Source organism: Bufo gargarizans, chromosome 6 (genome assembly GCF_014858855.1).
Source record: "Bufo gargarizans isolate SCDJY-AF-19 chromosome 6, ASM1485885v1, whole genome shotgun sequence".
Lineage (NCBI taxonomy): Eukaryota > Metazoa > Chordata > Amphibia > Anura > Bufonidae > Bufo > Bufo gargarizans.
The window spans coordinates 39,114,928-39,132,910 of NC_058085.1; the positions used below are offsets into that span (position 1 = coordinate 39,114,928).

General features: G+C 48.6%; 1 protein-coding gene across 1 annotated transcript in view; it reads left to right on the forward strand.

Annotated features, from left to right (window-relative positions):
* FAM20A (FAM20A golgi associated secretory pathway pseudokinase) overlaps positions 1-13,976 on the forward strand; it is an 81,534-nt gene extending 67,558 nt beyond the window's left edge. The window contains exons 6-11 of the mRNA XM_044296053.1: positions 5,893-6,008; positions 6,601-6,781; positions 12,686-12,795; positions 13,044-13,125; positions 13,208-13,267; positions 13,635-13,976. Coding sequence (XP_044151988.1) covers positions 5,893-6,008; positions 6,601-6,781; positions 12,686-12,795; positions 13,044-13,125; positions 13,208-13,267; positions 13,635-13,890 — 805 coding nt within the window. The 3' untranslated portion in view covers positions 13,891-13,976. The remainder of the gene's footprint in view (positions 1-5,892; positions 6,009-6,600; positions 6,782-12,685; positions 12,796-13,043; positions 13,126-13,207; positions 13,268-13,634) is intronic.
* Positions 13,977-17,983: the final 4,007 nt, after the last annotated feature.

Below are 17,983 nucleotides of genomic sequence, written 5' to 3' on the forward strand. Positions count from 1 at the left end.
CACTGGAGGGGTGACCCCCATACACACATGTATCACTGGAGGGGTGACCCCCATACACACATGTATCACTGGAGGAGTGACCCCCATACACACATGTATCACTGGAGGAGTGAGCTCCATACACACATGTATCACTGTAGGAGTGACCCCCATACACACATGTATCACTGGAGGAGTGACCCCCATACACACATGTATCACTGGAGGAGTGACCCCCATACACACATGTATCACTGGAGGAGTGACCCCCATACACACATGTATCACTGGAGGAGTGACCCCCATACACACATGTATCACTGGAGGGGTGACCCCCATACACACATGTATCACTGCAGGGGTGACCCCCATACACACATGTATCACTGGAGGAGTGACCTCCATACACACATGTATCACTGGAGGAGTGACCCCCATACACACATGTATCACTGGAGGAGTGACCCCCATACACACATGTATCACTGCAGGCAGGTGACCCCCATACACACATGTATCACTGGAGGAGATGACCCCCATACACACATGTATCACTGGAGGAGTGACCCCCATACACACATGTATCACTGGAGGAGTGACCCCCATACACACATGTATCACTGGAGGAGTGACCCCCATACACACATGTATCACTGGAGGAGTGACCCCTCATACACACATGTATCACTGGAGGAGTGACCCCCATACACACATGTATCACTGGAGGAGGTGACCCCCATACACACATGTATCACTGCAGGGGTGACCCCCATACACACATGTATCACATGGAGGAGTGACCCCCATACACACATGTATCACTGGAGGAGAGACCCCCATACACACATGTATCACTGGAGGAGTGACCTCCATACACACATGTATCACTGGAGGAGTGACCCCCATACACACATGTATCACTGGAGGAGTGACCCCCATACACACATGTATCACTGGAGGAGTGACCCCCATACACACATGTATCACTGGAGGGGTGACCCCCATACACACATGTATCACTGCAGGGGTGACCCCCATACACACATGTATCACTGGAGGAGTGACCTCCATACACACATGTATCACTGCAGGGGTGACCCCCATACACACATGTATCACTGGAGAAGTGACCCCCATACACACATGTATCACTGGAGGAGTGACCCCCATACACACATGTATCACTGGAGGAGTGACCCCCATACACACATGTATCACTGGAGGAGTGACCCCCATACACACATGTATCACTGGAGGAGTGACCCCCATACACACATGTATCACTGGAGGGGTGACCCCCATACACACATGTATCACTGCAGGGGTGACCCCCATACACACATGTATCACTGGAGGAGTGACCTCCATACACACATGTATCACTGGAGGAGTGACCCCCATACACACATGTATCACTGGAGGAGTGACCACCATACACACATGTATCACTGCAGGGGTAACCCCCATACACACATGTATCACTGGAGGAGTGACCCCCATACACACATGTATCACTGCAGGGGTGACCCCCATACACACATGTATCACTGGAGGAGTGACCTCCATACACACATGTATCACTGGAGGAGTGACCCCCATACACACATGTATCACTGGAGGAGTGACCCCCATACACACATGTATCACTGGAGGAGTGACCCCCATACACACATGTATCACTGGAGGAGTGTCCCCCATACACACATGTATCACTGGAGGAGTGACCCCCATACACACATGTATCACTGGAGGAGTGACCCCCATACACACATGCATCACTGGAGGAGTGACCCCCCATACACACATGTATCACTGGAGGAGTGACCCCCATACACACATGTATCACTGGAGGAGTGACCCCCATACACACATGTATCACTGGAGGAGTGACCCCCATACACACATGTATCACTGGAGGAGTGACCCCCATACCACATGTATCACTGGAGGAGTGACCCCCCATACACACATGTATCACTGGAGGAGTGACCCCCATACACACATGTATCACTGGAGGAGTGACCCCCATACACACATGTATCACTGGAGGAGTGACCCCCATACACACATGTATCACTGGAGGAGTGACCCCCATACACACATGTATCACTGGAGGAGTGACCCCCATACACACATGTATCACTGGAGGAGTGACCCCCATACACACATGTATCACTGGAGGAGTGACCCCCATACACACATGTATCACTGGAGGAGTGACCCCCATACACACATGTATCACTGGAGGAGTGACCCCCATACACACATGTATCACTGGAGGAGTGACCCCCATACACACATGTATCACTGGAGGAGTGACCCCCATACACACATGTATCACTGGAGGAGTGACCCCCATACACACATGTATCACTGGAGGAGTGACCCCCATACACACATGTATCACTGGAGGAGTGACCCCCATACACACATGTATCACTGGAGGAGTGACCCCCATACACACATGTATCACTGGAGGAGTGACCCTCCATACACACATGTATCACTGGAGGAGTGACCCCCATACACACATGTATCACTGGAGGAGTGACCCCCATACACACATGTATCACTGGAGGAGTGACCCCCATACACACATGTATCACTGGAGGAGTGACCCCCATACACACATGTATCACTGGAGGAGTGACCCCCCATACACACATGTATCACTGGAGGAGTGACCCCCATACACACATGTATCACTGGAGGAGTGACCCCCATACACACATGTATCACTGGAGGAGTGACCCCCCATACACACATGTATCACTGGAGGAATGACCCCCCATACACACATGTATCACTGGAGGAGTGACCCCCATACACACATGTATCACTGGAGGAGTGACCCCCATACACACATGTATCACTGCAGGGGTGACCCCCCATACACACATGTATCGCTGGAGGAGTGACCCCCATACACACATGTATCGCTGGAGGAGTGACCCCCATACACACATGTATCGCTGGAGGGGTGACCCCCATACACACATGTATCACTGCAGGGGTGACCCCCATACACACATGTATCACAGGAGGAGTGACCCCCATACACACATGTATCACTGGAGGAGTGACCCCCATACACACATGTATCACTGGAGGAGTGACCTCCATACACACATGTATCACTGGAGGAGTGACCCCCATACACACATGTATTACTGGAGGAGTGACCCCCATACACACATGTATCACTGGAGGAGTGACCCCCATACACACATGTATCACTGGAGGGGTGACCCCCATACACACATGTATCACTGCAGGGGTGACCCCCATACACACATGTATCACTGGAGGAGTGACCTCCATACACACATGTATCACTGCAGGGGTGACCCCCATACACACATGTATCACTGGAGGAGTGACCCCCATACACACATGTATCACTGGAGGAGTGACCCCCATACACACATGTATCACTGGAGGAGTGACCCCCATACACACATGTATCACTGGAGGAGTGACCCCCATACACACATGTATCACTGGAGGAGTGACCCCCATACACACATGTATCACTGGAGGGGTGACCCCCATACACACATGTATCACTGCAGGGGTGACCCCCATACACACATGTATCACTGGAGGAGTGACCTCCATACACACATGTATCACTGGAGGAGTGACCCCCTTACACACATGTATCACTGGAGGAGTGACCACCATACACACATGTATCACTGCAGGGGTAACCCCCATACACACATGTATCACTGGAGGAGTGACCCCCATACACACATGTATCACTGCAGGGGTGACCCCCATACACACATGTATCACTGGAGGAGTGACCTCCATACACACATGTATCACTGGAGGAGTGACCCCCATACACACATGTATCACTGGAGGAGTGACCCCCATACACACATATATCACTGGAGGAGTGACCCCCATACACACATGTATCACTGGAGGAGTGTCCCCCATACACACATGTATCACTGGAGGAGTGACCCCCATACACACATGTATCACTGGAGGAGTGACCCCCATACACACATGTATCACTGGAGGAGTGACCCCCATACACACATGTATCACTGGAGGAGTGACCCCCCATACACACATGTATCACTGGAGGAGTGACCCCCATACACACATGTATCACTGGAGGAGTGACCCCCATACACACATGTATCACTGGAGGAGTGACCCCCCATACACACATGTATCACTGGAGGAGTGACCCCCATACACACATGTATCACTGGAGGAGTGACCCCCATACACACATGTATCACTGGAGGAGTGACCCCCATACACACATGTATCACTGGAGGAGTGACCGCCATACACACATGTATCACTGGAGGAGTGACCCCCATACACACATGTATCACTGGAGGAGTGACCCCCATACACACATGTATCACTGGAGGAGTGACCGCCATACACACATGTATCACTGGAGGAGTGACCCCCATACACACATGTATCACTGGAGGAGTGACCCCCATACACACATGTATCACTGGAGGAGTGACCCCCCATACACACATGTATCACTGGAGGAGTGACCCCCATACACACATGTATCACTGGAGGAGTGACCCCCATACACACATGTATCACTGGAGGAGTGACCCCCATACACACATGTATCACTGGAGGAGTGACCTCCATACACACATGTATCACTGGAGGAGTGACCCCCATACACATGTATCACTGGAGGAGTGACCCCCATACACACATGTATCACTGGAGGAGTGACCCCCATACACACATGTATCACTGGAGGAGTGACCCCCATACACACATGTATCACTGGAGGAGTGACCCCCCATACACACATGTATCACTGGAGGAGTGACCCCCATACACACATGTATCACTGGAGGAGTGACCCCCATACACACATGTATCACTGGAGGAGTGACCCCCATACACACATGTATCACTGGAGGAGTGACCCCCATACACACATGTATCACTGGAGGAGTGACCCCCATACACACATGTATCACTGGAGGAGTGACCCCCATACACACATGTATCACTGGAGGAGTGACCCCCATACACACATGTATCACTGGAGGAGTGACCCCCATACACACATGTATCACTGGAGGAGTGACCCCCCATACACACATGTATCACTGGAGGAGTGACCCCCATACACACATGTATCACTGGAGGAGTGACCCCCATACACACATGTATCACTGGAGGAGTGACCCCATACACACATGTATCACTGGAGGAGTGACCCCCATACACACATGTATCACTGGAGGAGTGACCCCCATACACACATGTATCACTGGAGGAGTGACCCCCATACACACATGTATCACTGGAGGAGTGACCCCCATACACACATGTATCACTGGAGGAGTGACCCCCATACACACATGTATCACTGCAGGGGTGACCCCCATACACACATGTATCACTGGAGGAGTGTCCCCCATACACACATGTATCACTGGAGGAGTGACCCCCATACACACATGTATCACTGGAGGAGTGACCCCCATACACACATGTATCACTGGAGGAGTGACCCCCCATACACACATGTATCACTGGAGGAGTGACCCCCATACACACATGTATCACTGGAGGAGTGACCCCCATACACACATGTATCACTGGAGGAGTGACCCCCATACACACATGTATCACTGGAGGAGTGACCCCCATACACACATGTATCACTGGAGGAGTGACCCCCATACACACATGTATCACTGGAGGAGTGACTCCCATACACACATGTATCACTGGAGGAGTGACCCCCATACACACATGTATCACTGGAGGAGTGACCCCCATACACACATGTATCACTGCAGGGGTGACCCCCATACACACATGTATCACTGGAGGAGTGACCCCCATACACACATGTGTCACTGGAGGAGTGACCCCCATCTTCCTGTGCCGCAGGATTCTGGATTTCCGCCGTGTCCCCCCGGTTTCTGGACGTCTCATTAATGTAACTCAGGACGTTCTGGAGGTGACAGAAAACTCGGAGCTAAAGATCGTGTTCTTTGTCTCACCAGGTATTGGTGGGTGGCGACACTGTGTATGTAAATGAGGGGGAGGGGCACTGTGTATGCAAATGATGGGGCACTATGTATGTAACTGAGAGGGAGGAGTATTGTGTATGTAAATGAGGGGAAGGGGCACTGTGTCTGTAAATGAGGGGGCACTGTGTATGTAAATGTAAGGGTAGTGACACTATGTATATAAATTAGGGGGAGGGACAGTGTGAATGTAAATGAGTGCGGGAGACACTGTATGTAAATGAGGGGAGGGCAACTGTGTAGGTAAATAAGGGGGAGGGACACTGTGTATGTAAATGAGGGGACACTGTATGTAAATGAGGGGAGGGCCACCGTGTAGTTAAATGAGTGGGGTGCACTGTGTGTGTAAATGAGGGGGAGAGGCACTGTGTATGCAAATCATGAGAAGGGGCACTGTGTATGTAAATGAGGGAGCACTGGGTATGCTAATGAAGGGAGGAGTACTGTGTTTGTAAAAGAGGTGAAGGAGTACTGTGTATGTAAATGTAAGGGGGGTGACATCTGTGTATGTAAATGAGGGGGAGGGGCCAATTCTTGCTCTGATATTTGCTCTTTGTTGTTTCATCAGTGAACAACGTGTGTTTCTTCTCCAAGTGTTTGTACATGTGTAAGACGGAGTACGCGGTGTGCGGGGACCCCCACATGTTAGAGGGCTCCCTCTCAGTCTTCCTGCCGCCTCTCAGCACTGCACCCCGACTCTCAGTCCCCAACCCCTGGATCCGCTCCTATTCTTTCACTGGAAAAGAGCAGTAAGTAAGCCATTCATTTTTGTGGGGTTGGGTTGTCCTCAGGCCAGTGAGCGGGTGAAGCTCCGCACATCAGTGTGGTGATGTCATCATTCCCACCAGATCTGACGCTGTTAGGGTGTGCCCCCCTAAACCTGGATCCGGTCCCGCTTGCCTCCGATTACTTTTGCACAGTGAAGGTGTTCAATAGAAATACAGGTGAAACTCGAAAAATTAGAATATCGTGCAAAGTTCATTTATTTCAGTAATGCAACTTAACCCCTTAAGGACGCATGACGTACCGGTACGTCATGAGTTTTAAATAAGATTGCGGCGCTGCAGGGGTTATTCCGAACGGGATGCTGGCTAAAATCATTCAGCCGGCATCCTGTCACAAGCGCCTGGGGGGGTCATGTGACCCCCCATATCGGCGATCGCAGCAAACCGCAGGTCAATTCAGACCTGTGGTTTGCTGCGCTTTCAGCCGATTCGGATCAAACTTTAAAATGCCCCAAATAAAGTTTTATTACCCCCCCCTGCACCCCTGAATGATATTATGTGGGCGGGTGGTGCAGGGGGGGTTGCAGGCGGTGCGGGATCCCGCCCGCCTCCCCTTGAATAATCGTTGGTGTGCAGTGGTATACCAGGGTATCAGCACATTGCTGACAGCCCTGGTATAAACGGCTGACATCGGTGATGCGATGTCAGCTGTTTAACCCTTTCCATACCGCGGTCCGTACGGACCGCTGTATGGAAAAGGTTAACAGCCCATGGAGCACCCTCCCTCTCCCATCGGGGGGCTGCTGTGCCTTTGCAGCCCCCCATGGAGAGGGAGAGAGCCCCCAGACAGCCCCCCGACAGCCCCGTCCTTACCCTTCCCCGTCTGCGAAGTTGTGGCTACAACTGAGCAGATGGGGAAGGTTCCCATGGCAACAGGACGCCTTCTCAGGCATCCTGCTGTCCATGGTGCTGAACAGATCGGTGCTAAAGGCATAGATCTGTTCAGACAAAGTGTAAGTAAAATACAGTACAGTACCCTATATAGTGTACTGTACTGTATTATACAGACATCAGACCCACTGGATCTTCAAGAACCAAGTGGGTCTGGGTCAAAAAAATGTAAAAAAAACACATTTATCACTGAATAAAAAATAAAATAAAAAATACACTACACATATTAGGTATCTCCACGTCCGTAACGACCTTATCTATAAAACGGTAATGTTACTTTCCCCGCACGGTGAACGCCATAAAAATAAAAAAATAAAAACTATGAGAAAATTAAAATTTTGCCCACCTTACTTCCCAAAAAAGGTAATAAAAGCGATCCAAAAAGTCGCATGTACGCCAAAATAGTACCAATCAAACCGTCATCTCATCCCGCAAAAATCATACCCTACCTAAGATAATCGCCCAAAAACTGAAAAAACTATGGCTCTTAGACTATGGAAACACTAAAACATGATTTTATTTGTTTCAAAAATGAAATCATTGTGTAAAACTTAAATAAAAAAAATAAAAAAGTATACATATTAGGTATCGACGCGTCCGTATCGACCGGCTCTATAAAAATATCATATGACCTAACCCCTCAGGTGACCACCGTAAAAAATTAAAAATAAAAACGGTGTAAAAAAAAGCCATTTTTTGTCATCTTGCGTCACAAAAAGTGTAATAGCAAGCGATCAAAAAGTCATATGCACCCTAAAATAGTGCCAATCAAACCATCATCTCATCCCGCAAAAAATGAGACCCTACTTAAGATAATCGCCCAAAAACTGAAAAAACTATGGCTCTTAGACTATGGAGACACTAAAACATTTTTTTTGTTTTAAAAATGAAATCATTGTGTAAAACTTACATAAATAAAAAAAATTGTATACATATTAGGTATCGCCGCGTCCGTGACAACCTGCTCTATAAAATTACCACATGATCTAACCTGTAAGATGAATGTTGTAAATAACAAAAAAATAAAACGTGCCGAAAAAGCTATTTCTTGTTACCTTGCCGCACAAAAAGTGTAATATAGAGCAACCAAAAATCATATGTACCCTAAACTAGTACCAAAAAAACTGCCACCCTATCCCGTAGTTTCTAAAATGGGGTCACTTTTTTGGAGTTTCTACTCTAGGGGTGCATCAGGGGCGCTTCAAATGGGACATGGTGTCAAAAAAAACAGTCCAGCAAAACCTGCCTTCTAAAACCGTATGGCATTCCTTTCCTTCTGCGCCCTGCCGTGTGCCCGTACAGCAGTTTACGGCCACATATGGGGTGTTTCTGTAAACGTCAGAGTCAGGGCAATAAAGATACAGTCTTGTTTGGCTGTTAACCCTTGCTTTGTTAGTGGAAAAAATGGGTTAAAATGGAAAATTAGGCCAAAAAAATCTCAAATTTCATCCCCATTTGCCAATAACTCTTGTGCAACACCTAAAGGGTTAACGAAGTTTGTAAAATCAGTTTTGAATACCTTGAGGGGTGTAGTTTATAGAATGGGGTCATTTTTGGGCGGTTTCTATCATGTAAGCCTCAAAAAGTGACTTCAGACCTGTAGTGGTCCCTAAAAATTGTTTTTTTGTAAATTTCTGAAAAACTTCAAGATTTGCTTCTAAACTTCTAAGCCTTGTAACATCCCCAAAAAATAAAATATCGTTCCCAAAATAATTCAAACATGAAGTAGACATATGGGGAATGTAAAGTCATCACAATTTTTGGGGATATTAATATAGAAGTAGAGACACTGAAACTTTGAAATTTGCAAATTTTTCAAATTTTTGGCAAATGAGGTATTTCTTTATGCAAAAAAATATATTTTTTTTACTTCATTTTACCAGTGTCATGAAGTACAATATGTGACGAAAAAACAATCTCAGAACGGCCTGGATAAGTCAAAGCATTTTAAAGTTATCAGCACTTAAAGTGACACTGGTCAGATTTTCAAGAAATGGCCAAGTCCTTAAGGTGAAATAGGGCTGAGTCCTTAAGGGGTTAAAAGGTGAAACTAACACCTGAGACTCATTACAGGCAGAGCGAGAGATTCCAAGCCTTTGTTATATTCTGGATGATTATGGCTTACAGTTTATGAAACCCCAAAGTCACAATCTCAGGTCCCCTTTGCTCGGGGGGTATGGATTAATTAGCTGACTAGAGGGGACACTATGAGCCGAGAATATTCAACCTTTCAACAAAATTCTAATTTTAATTTGCATTACTGAAATAAATGGACTTTGCACAATATTAGAATTTTTCGGGTTTCACCTGTATCTACGAGATCCGATTTACAAGTAATAAATTGGCACATGAGATACAGACCCTAAGCTCAATATATGGATTTCCTATAGGTAATGATCCCCTCAGCCAGTCCTTTGCCAGGAAAATACCCACAACATGTTCTTTGGATTAGACAGTGAAGGAGTTACCTTACCATAAATGATAATGTCTGGTCCATGACATGATGGAGCCTCCATCACGAGGTGTCAGCATGGCGCAGCCTCATTCACGTCTATTGTAAAGCCCACTTACACCCATGGGCCCTCATCCTACATTTGTATGAATGGATGTGTACCTGGTGCAGGAAGTCAATGGCAGAGGTATGTAGCCGTACAGGCATGGACCGGGTGCACCGGCAGGCAGCCATGCTCGTGATAGCACAGACAGATGAGGGGGTTGTGTTTCTGGATATCTCTGAGACTGGGGGTAGTAGTCGGATGTGGGGGGTAGTGATCTCGGCCCCAGCTCGTGATAGTACAGACAGATGAGGGGGTTGTGTTTCTGGATATCTCTGAGACTGGGGGTAGTAGTCGGATGTTGGGGGTAGTGATCCCCAGCCCCAGCTCGTGATAGTACAGACAGATGAGGGGGTTGTGTTTCTGGATATCTCTGAGACTGGGGGTAGTAGTCGGATGTTGAGGGGTAGTGATCCCCAGCCCCTGCTCGTGATAGTACAGACAGATGAGGGGGTTGTGTTTCTGGATATCTCTGAGACTGGGGGTAGTAGTCAGATGTTGGGGGTAGTGATCCCCGGCCCCAGCTCGTGATAGTACAGACAGGGGAGGGGGTTGTGTTTCTGGATATCTCTGAGACTGGGGGCAGTAGTCAGATGTTGGGGGTAGTGATCCCCGGCCCCAGCTCCTGATAGTACAGACAGGGGAGGGGGTTGTGTTTCTGGATATGTCTGAGACTGGAGGTAGTAGTCGGATGTTGGGGGTAGTGATCCCGGCCCCTGCTAGTGATAGTACAGACAGATGAGGGGGATGTGTTTCTGGATATCTCTGAGACTGGGGGTAGTAGTCGGATGTTGGGGGTAGTGATCCCCGGCCCCAGCTCGTGATAGTACAGACAGATGAGGGGGTTGTGTTTCTGGATATGTCTGAGACTGGGGGTAGTAGTCGGATGTTGGGGGTAGTGATCCCCGGCCCCAGCTCCTGATAGTACAGACAGATGAGGGGGTTGTGTTTCTGGATATCTCTGAGACTGGGGGTAGTAGTCAGATGTTGGGGGTAGTGATCCCCGGCCCCAGCTCGTGATAGTACAGACAGATGAGGGGGTTGTGTTTCTGGATATGTCTGAGACTGGGGGTAGTAGTCGGATGTTGGGGGTAGTGATCCCGGCCCCTGCTAGTGATAGTACAGACAGATGAGGGGGATGTGTTTCTGGATATCTCTGAGACTGGGGGTAGTAGTCAGATGTTGGGGGTAGTGAGATGAAGCTGCAGCCTTGTCCACATCACATGGCAGCATCCACATAAACATGGTTTATGACAACACTTATGTTGTCATAAACCACATCTCTTTGGATGCTCTACCACGTGATGTCCTATACCGCGTCTATATGGACACTCATGATGTCATACACCACATCTCTGTGGACGCTCTGCCACGTGATGCCCTATACCGCGTCCATATGGACAGTCATGATGTCATACACCACATCTCTGTTGACGCTCTGCCACGTGACGTTCTATACCGCGTCCGTATGGACACTAATGATGTCATAAACCACATCTCTGTGAACGCTCTGCCACATGATGTCCTATACCGCGTCCATATGCACACCCATGATGTCATACACCACATCTCTGTGGACGCTCTGTCACGTGATGTCCTATACCGCGTCCGTATGGACACTCATGATGTCATACACCACATCTCTGTGGACGCTCTGCCACGTGATGTCCTGTACCTCATCCATATGGAAAGTCATGATGTCATACACCACATCTCTGTGGACGCTCTGTCACATGATGTCCTATGCCGCGTCCATATGGACACTTGTGATGTCATACACCACATCTCTGTGGAACGCTCTGCCACATGATTTCCTATACCGCGTCCATATGGACACCCATGATATCATACACCACATCTCTGTGGACGCTCTGTCACGTGATGTTCTATACCGCGTCCGTATGGACACTAATGATGTCATACACCACATCTCTGTGGACTGTGGGGGCGTGGCTTAACACAACGTGTTAAGTTGCTATGTCATAATGTGGCTCCAAGTATTAATAGTGCCCCCATTATTGCCCTCCTGTAATGTTAATGCCTCCATTAGCGCCCCCCAGAATTAAGTGCCCCCATTAGTGCTCCCAGAATTAATAGTGCTCCTAGTAATAGTAATGCCTCATTAGTGCCCCCCAGAAATAATAATGTCCCAATTAGAGCCCCCCAGTAATATTAATGCCTCCATTATTGCCTCCAGTAATAGTAATACCTCTATATGTGCCCCCCAGAATTAATAATGCCCCCGCAGTAATAGTAATATCCCCATTAGTGCCCCTTTTCTTCTCCCCTCACCCGTGGTAAACACCTGCTGCTGACGGGAAGTTCAGGACAGGACACGCTCCATCGTGATGACGTCTGGCAGGTCCTCGCTGTGTCATTCGTCTTTGCGGTCACCTACTCTGTACTTGTGTCTCTTCTTCAGGTGGGAGACGAATCCTTCCTACTGTGACTCTGTGAAGCAGCGCCATCCGTATAGTAACACCCGGCGGCTCCTCAACATGATGGACCTGGCCATATTTGACTTCTTAATGGGTAAGTGGTGGTCCCTGTGCCGGACCCCTCTATTCCCACTTCCTAACTGAATGTAAAACATGGTGGCGCGTGTCATCCGTGGATAATGTCTGGGGTGACACTCAGCCACGAATTTCCCCGCAGTTAGGCCTCATTCAAACGACGGTAACACTGCGGCATCTTGGCCACACGCCCCGTTGCCTGGGGTACTCTGAGTGCGTGATGGGAATCTTCTCCCCAGCTGTAGACCTTCTGTCTCTTCTTCTCAGGAAACATGGACCGCCATCATTACGAGATATTCAGACAGTTTGGAGATGATGGGTTTCTGCTGCACCTGGACAACGCCCGCGGGTGAGCTTCCTGTCAGTGTGACTCTTGTCCCCACCTGCAGGATCAGTGGCGCCGCTGATACCTCTCTCTTTGTATGTTACAGGTTCGGGCGGCATTCACAAGATGAGCTTTCCATCCTGGCTCCCATCCACCAGTGCTGCGTGTGAGTAGTAGCACCACCACCAGGGGGCACTCTCCTGTGCAGCTGCAGGACGCTTCTGACCTGGAGGCACATGTCGTTTTTCTTGTTCTGGATCCACACAAAGGCGGTCCTTTATTAAGACGCTCATTTTATTTACGCCGGCGTTGCTAATTTATGGTGTGCGCGAAATCTGTTTTCTGGCATGACATTAGTACATTTTCCCCCGCAATGCCGGTGTAAGAACGCCTGTGCAACAAAAGTGGGTAGAGGGATAATCTGTTAGCTGACCCCCAATGTGATATTTGGCATGAAGGGGTAAACCATGCCCCTTCCTCTGTGTCGGGGATGACATAGCTCTGCATCAGTCAGTCATACCCTTGTCTTGCAGGGTGAAGGATGACACCTGGCAGCGGCTGAATCTCCTTGCCTTACCCGAGTATCGGCTGAGTGACGTCATGAGGGAGTCATTGAGTGCTGATCCCCTGGACACCGTCCTGACTGAGCCGCACCTGGCTGCCCTGGACAGACGGCTGCAGAAGGTGCTGGCGGTGGTGCGGCAGTGTGTGCAGACCTATGGCGAGGAGGCTGTGCTGATAAAAGACACATGGCGGCCTCTGCGGCGTCACCCCAGAATGCAGCTGTGACCCCCAGGGGCTCCTGGTCTCCACCACTGCCTGTACAGGGACATATGACTGCACTGCAGGGTCTTAATAAAAAGCTGAGTCAGTGATTTCTCCCTCGACTGAATGATTAGACTTCTCCGAGCGCAGATCTCCAAGGTAAGAGTGGCCCCCACAGCGATGAATGGGCAATCTTAGACTTTCCAGGCCTTAGGGTGCTGGATGGAGAATGAAGGTTAGACCATGGAAGGCTGTGCCAGCCACACACGGCTAGGGGACAGGGAGTATAGGCAGTGGGGGTCTTGGGGGGCGGTGCAATAAGGGCAGCATTAGGTACGGGTTGGAGGTGTTTGGGCAGTATTATTTCTATATGTAGACTAATGAGACTGACCTCATCTATAGACAGGAGACCATACACGAGCAGAGATCACAGAGAACGGCAGCCATTACATAACTACCTCCTGTACACAGCAGACTGACCTCATCTATAGACAGGAGACCATACACGAGCAGAGATCACAGAGAACGGCAGCCATTACATAACTACCTCCTGTACACAGCAGACTGACCTCATCTATAGACAGGAGACCATACATGAGCAGAGATCACAGAGAACGGCAGCCATTATATAACTACCTCCTGTACACAGCAGACTGACCTCATCTATAGACAGGAGACCATACACGAGCAGAGATCACAGAGTACGGCAGCCATAACTATACCTCCTGTACACAGCAGACTGACCTCATCTATAGACAGGAGACCATACACGAGCAGAGATCACAGAGTATGGCAGCCATTACATAACTACCTCCTGTACACAGCAGACTGACCTCATCTATAGACAGGAGACCATACACGAGCAGAGATCACAGAGTACGGCAGCCATTACATAACTACCTCCTGTACACAGCAGACTGACCTCATCTATAGACAGGAGACCATACACGAGCAGAGGATCAGAGATCACAGAGTACGGCAGCCATTACATAACTACCTCCTGTACACAGCAGACTAACCTCATCTATAGACAGGAGACCATACACGAGCAGAGATCGCAGAGTACGGCAGCCATTACATAACTACCTCCTGTACACAGCAGACTGACCTCATCTATAGACAGGAGACCATACACGAGCAGAGATCACAGAGTACGGCAGCCATAACTATAGCTCCTGTACACAGCAGACTGACCTCATCTATAGACAGGAGACCATACACGAGCAGAGATCACAGAGTACGGCAGCCATAACTATAGCTCCTGTACACAGCAGACTGACCTCATCTATAGACAGGAGACCATACACGAGCAGAGATCACAGAGTACGGCAGCCATTACATAACTATACCTCCTGTACACAGCAGACTGACCTCATCTATAGACAGGAGACCATACACGAGCAGAGGATCAGAGATCACAGAGTACGGCAGCCATTACATAACTATAGCTCCTGTACACAGCAGACTGACCTCATCTATAGACAGGAGACCATACACGAGCAGAGATCACAGAGTACGGCAGCCATAACTATACCTCCTGTACACAGCAGACTGACCTCATCTATAGACAGGAGACCATACACGAGCAGAGATCACAGAGTACGGCAGCCATTACATAACTACCTCCTGTACACAGCAGACTGACCTCATCTATAGACAGGAGACCATACACGAGCAGAGATCACAGAGTACGGCAGCCATAACTATAGCTCCTGTACACAGCAGACTGACCTCATCTATAGACAGGAGACCATACACGAGCAGAGATCACAGAGTACGGCAGCCATTACATAACTATACCTCCTGTACACAGCAGACTGACCTCATCTATAGACAGGAGACCATACACGAGCAGAGGATCAACAGAGTACGGCAGCCATTACATAACTATACCTCCTGTACACAGCAGACTGACCTCATCTATAGACAGGAGACCATACACGAGCAGAGGATCAGAGATCACAGAGTACGGCAGCCATTACATAACTACCTCCTGTACACAGCAGACTGACCTCATCTATAGACAGGAGACCATACACGAGCAGAGGATCAGAGATCACAGAGTACGGCAGCCATTACATAACTACCTCCTGTACACAGCAGACTGACCTTATCTATAGACAGGAGACCATACACGAGCAGAGATCGCAGAGTACGGCAGCCATTACATAACTATAGCTCCTGTACACAGCAGACTGACCTCATCTATAGACAGGAGACCATACACGAGCAGAGATCGCAGAGTACGGCAGCCATTACATAACTATAGCTCCTGTACACAGCAGACTGACCTCATCTATAGACAGGAGACCATACACGAGCAGAGATCACAGAGTACGGCAGCCATAACTATACCTCCTGTACACAGCAGACTGACCTCATCTATAGACAGGAGACCATACACGAGCAGAGATCACAGAGTACGGCAGCCATAACTATACCTCCTGTACACAGCAGACTGACCTCATCTATAGACAGGAGACCATACACGAGCAGAGATCACAGAGTACAGCAGCCATTACATAACTATACCTCCTGTACACAGCAGACTGACCTCATCTATAGACAGGAGACCATACACGAGCAGAGGATCAGAGATCACAGAGTACGGCAGCCATCACATAACTACCTCCTGTACACAGCAGACTGACCTCATCTATAGACAGGAGACCATACACGAGCAGAGATCACAGAGTACGGCAGCCATTACATACAGTACAGACCAAAAGTTTGGACACACCTTCTCATTCAAAGAGTTTTCTTTATTTTCATGACTATGAAAATTGTAGATTCACACTGAAGGCATCAAAACTATGAATTAACACATGTGGAATTATATACATAACAAAAAAGTGTGAAACAACTGAAAATATGTCATATTCTAGGTTCTTCAAAGTAGCCACCTTTTGCTTTGATTACTGCTTTGCACACTCTTGGCATTCTCTTGATGAGCTTCAAGAGGTAGTCACCTGAAATGGTCTTCCAACAGTCTTGAAGGAGTTCCCAGAGATGCTTAGCACTTGTTGGCCCTTTTGCCTTCACTCTGCAGTCCAGCTCACCCCAAACCATCTCGATTGGGTTCAGGTCCGGTGACTGTGGAGGCCAGGTCATCTGGCACAGCACCCCATCACTCTCCTTCATGGTCAAATAGCCCTTACACAGCCTGGAGGTGTGTTTGGGGTCATTGTCCTGTTGAAAAATAAATGATGGTCCAACTAAACGCAAACCGGATGGAATAGCATGCCGCTGCAAGATGCTGTGGTAGCCATGCTGGTTCAGTATGCCTTCAATTTTGAATAAATCCCCAACAGTGTCACCAGCAAAGCACCCCCACACCATCACACCTCCTCCTCCATGCTTCACGGTGGGAACCAGGCATGTAGAGTCCATCCGTTCACCTTTTCTGCTTCACACAAAGACACGGTGGTTGGAACCAAAGATCTCAAATTTGGACTCATCAGACCAAAGCACAGATTTCCACTGGTCTAATGTCCATTCCTTGTGTTCTTTAGCCCAAACAAGCTCTTCTGCTTGTTGCCTGTCCTTAGCAGTGGTTTCCTAGCAGATATTCTACCATGAAGGCCTGATTCACACAGTCTCCTCTTAACAGTTGTTCTAGAGATGTGTCTGCTGCTAGAACTCTGTGGCATTGACCTGGTCTCTAATCTGAGCTGCTGGTAACCTGCGATTTCTGAGGCTGGTGACTCGGATGAACTTATCCTCCGCAGCAGAGGTGACTATTGGTCTTCCTTTCCTGGGGTGGTCCGCATTTGAGACAGTTTCTTTGTAGCGCTTGATGGTTTTTGTGACTGCACTTGGGGACACGTTCAAAGTTTTCCTAATTTTTCAGACTGACTGACCTTCATTTCTTAAAGTAATGATGGCCACTCGTTTTTCTTTACTTAGCTGCTTTTTTCTTGCCATAATACAAATTCTAACAGTCTATTCAGTAGGACTATCAGCTGTGTATCCACCTGACTTCTCCACAACGCAACTGATGGTCCCAACCCCATTTATAAGGCAAGAAATCCCACTTATTAAACCTGACAGGGCACACCTGTGAAGTGAAGACAATTTCAGGTGACTACCTCTTGAAGCTCATCAAGAGAATGCCAAG